The sequence below is a fragment of the Nyctereutes procyonoides genome, unplaced genomic scaffold (assembly GCF_905146905.1).
Source record: "Nyctereutes procyonoides isolate TBG_1078 unplaced genomic scaffold, NYPRO_anot_genome, whole genome shotgun sequence".
Classification (NCBI taxonomy): domain Eukaryota; kingdom Metazoa; phylum Chordata; class Mammalia; order Carnivora; family Canidae; genus Nyctereutes; species Nyctereutes procyonoides.
Window position 1 is genome coordinate 22,117,328 of NW_026575147.1, and position 3,468 is coordinate 22,120,795.

The window sequence follows — 3,468 nt, forward strand, 5'->3', positions numbered from 1 at the left end:
TTGAACTAGGAGCTCTAGAGTCACACAACAATCGCTACCCGGTGATGCAGTGATGAGGTCACAAGTGGTGCTCCCCTTCCCCCCGCCCCCATCCCTGGCTTCCTCAGAGTTAGGCAGAGGAATCAGAGGGAAAATCCACCTTCTCACACACAGCAATACCATCCACCTCACTCGACTACTTGTCAAGTTCACTACCAACACAAAGGGGTGAGTTGCATTTGGACAACCACACATGCCCTGCCTTTTTCCTCTCCTTTCTTAAGAGTGACTTAAAGCACCTCAGGCATTGAACAGGGTTGAGATCATGGTTATTTTTCAATGAAAGCTTCCTTTCATTTTCAGTAGCAAGAACTGAGCTATGCCTTATTTCAAGGAGAGATTCTTTTTTTTTTTAATTTTTATTTATTTTATGATAGTCACACACAGAGAGAAAGAGGCAGAGACATAGGCAGAGGGAGAAGCAGGCTCCATGCACCGGGAGCCCGACGTGGGATTCGATCCGGGGTCTCCAGAATCACGCCCTGGGCCAAAGGCAGGCGCCAAACCGCTGCGCCACCCAGGGATCCCTCAAGGAGAGATTCTTAACAATTTTGGAGTTTAACTTAATGATCTATTTCTCCAGAGAGCCATATTGCTTTTAAAACCAAATGAGATAAAAGTTACCTTTTATATTGTTAATCAAAGGAGTGCCAGTTAGATACAACTTGCAAGTATTGTCATTGGCTAAAAAGCCCTGTGCATATCTAGAAATCAAACCATCCATAGAAGACCTAGCTCAGGGCAAAACTCAAAATAGAAAATAGGGAAAATAAAACCATATTTTATTATTAAATCCTTAAAATCATTTTATGGCTCTCACATTCATATTTTCAGAGGAATTAGAATTTCCCAGTTCATCTCCTCCTCTCCTAACTTCTTCCCTTCCTCTAATCATGGGGAGGAGGAGTCACAGAATGGTCCATGGGAGTCCAATCATGGTAGAGATGGTAGAGATTCAATTATCTTCCCATCCCCAGTTTCCAAGGGAAGAAAGCAATTATCAAGAAAACAATGCTTTGAAAGCTTGGGCAAGGCACAGAAATGAAAGAAGTGTCCTGAGTCCCTGAGTTCCTAAACCCACTCATATACCCTCTCATTCCATCTCCAGAGGGTTGGGGAGGTGGCCCTGCAGGAGTTGTTTAAAACCCTTGTTATGCCATGGATGCCTTTAGCTGTCTGACCAAATTCATGACTTCAGAATAATGTATTTAAATGAAATAATTAAAAGACATGGACTTACAAATGATATCAATCATATTGGTAGCATATGATTAAATATGGTTTTATCATTGGGAAGGGATAGTAGTTCCAGGACCCTAAGTTGAGAACTCCTGCTGGGAGATACGGAATGGAGACAAGGGTAAGTGAACAAAAAGCAGGGTAAGAGTGAAGAGACCAAGGAATGTTGTCATCAATCCACTCCATGGACAAGAGGACAGCCCTTAAATGGGAATTTGGTATAGAGCCCCAACCATTCCAGGAAAATTTTTTGTAGAAGCAAGGATGGACAGGAAGTGTGAGTGAGAAGGCTTGCTGGTCCTCTTCCACCTTGCAGTGGTCTCCCACATACTACCTGTTGCATATTTCTTTGCAGGGCATAGAAAATCAAAAAAGAATGTCGAGTGATGATAACAATAAATCTAGTGAACCCAAGAATGAGCCCAAGAATTGTGATCCCAGATGTGAACAAAAATGTGAAGCCAAATGCCAGCCCAGCTGTTTAAAGAAGCTGCTGCAAAGGTGCTCTGAAAAGTACCCACGAGAAAAGTGCCCGGCACCACCAAAGTGCCCACCGTGCCCCCCACCATGCCCTTCTCCATGCCCGACTTCCTGCCCCCCCAAGCCCTGTGCCAAGCCCTGTCCTCCTAAATGCCCATCTCCCTGCCCACCCCCAGAGTGAGGTACCAAGGGTACCACTCAACCCACTACCTCCAACATCTCTACCATGTTCACCATCTTGGTGTTGAAAGCTGAAGCCATGAACTGACAAGTAAATATGTTCCTCTGCTGTGCAAGGCTTTCTTCTCCTGTTTTTGTTTTTGTTTTTGTTAGTTTGGGGTTTGTTGGTTGTTTTCCAGCACTAAAACACCAACAAGCAATCCCTAGAGAGTAAGGCTAGAACCCTGGCACTCTAAAGTCAACAACTTTTGAAGATAGCCTACCTTCTGGCTCCACCTGCTGCATAAAAGGATGCGGCATCTCCTGAGGGGTGCACCTAGGGAATGCAGACTGGCAGAGCCATAAATATGGCTGTTAACAGTGGTTCACCTCAGGAGCTCAAGTGGCCATGATGCAGAAAGAAGATGTAAGGGGGAAAGAAGAGTGGGATGTTGAGGAAAGGTCCAGTCCAGAAAGGCTGAGGAAAAATTCTACCCTCAGCTATTAATCCCACTGCATAATGCTTGGGCAGAACACTCTGAAAACAGGCTGTGTGGGCTTAAACTCTAACTCTGCTATTTCCTTCTCTCTATAAAAGGAATGCTGATGCTAGCAGTGGGCTTACAGAGTTGTCATGAGGCTTAGGAAGTAAAGTGTGTCCAGTGCCCAATTTACTGGGACATAACCAGCACTCAGAAAGGGGAACACATGGTACCTATCCAGGTGTCACATGTCACACCTGAACATAACTGCTCTGTGCCTTTCTTCACCATCAGGCTATAAGTCTCCTGAGTACAATATTTAGGTTCTAACTTATACCTATAAGCACAGCTAGGCACTCATCTAAAAAATAAAAAGCGGTGCCTGGGTGGTTCAGTTGGGTGAGTGTCCAACTCGTGGTTTCGGCTTCATCATTGCAGCAGCATGAGATTAAGCCCATCATCGGCACTCAGAGGGGAGTCTGCTTGAGAGTTTCTCCCTCTCCCTCTGCCCCTCCCCCACTCACATTCATTCTCTCTGTAAAAAAATAAATCTTTAAACAAATAAATAATAAAAAACAAAATTGGAGTTGTGGATTACACAATGTCAACTGGCTGGTTTGGATACTTCGAACCATACTTAGGTAATGTCTCCATGGAGAGAATTCTAGTGAAAGGTACACGGGAGTGTCAACATTCTAGTAATTTTAGTACAATGGAGTTATGTGTAACCAATGGAGTATTTTTATTTTCACTAGTCTTTGGATTTTCATTAAGTTTTTATTTCCCATGTAATAGAAAAAAATTACATAATCATGAATATTTCAGAAACCCACCAAAGTCCTTTCATTTGCTTAATGAACTAAATAAATAAAAAAATAAATAAATAATGGAAAAACATCTTCCTACATCTGTGTACATAACTTGGATGCCTTCCTTTGAGAGATTGGGTCTCAGTTCCAGGCCCCCAGTGGCTCTATGGCAGTGTGGTTCAGGTGTTGGTGCTCTCCTGGGTGGTTCTGAGGACTCTGGGGACAGACTGGGTGGAGGCCATCTCTGAGTACATGAAACC

General features: G+C 43.7%; 1 protein-coding gene across 1 annotated transcript; it reads left to right on the forward strand.

Moving 5' to 3' along the window:
• The first annotated feature begins 1,654 nt into the window (after positions 1 to 1,654).
• LOC129501243 (late cornified envelope-like proline-rich protein 1) lies at positions 1,655 to 1,939 on the forward strand. Its single transcript, XM_055312185.1, has one exon. The coding sequence runs from the start codon at positions 1,655 to 1,657 to the stop codon at positions 1,937 to 1,939; it is 285 nt and encodes a 94-aa protein (XP_055168160.1).
• The last annotated feature ends 1,529 nt before the right edge of the window (positions 1,940 to 3,468 follow it).

What these genes read in the sequence shown, in the direction of transcription:
- LOC129501243 (XM_055312185.1), top strand. Translation starts at nt 1,655, where the DNA reads ATGTCGAGTGATGATAACAATAAATCTAGTGAACCCAAGAATGAGCCC.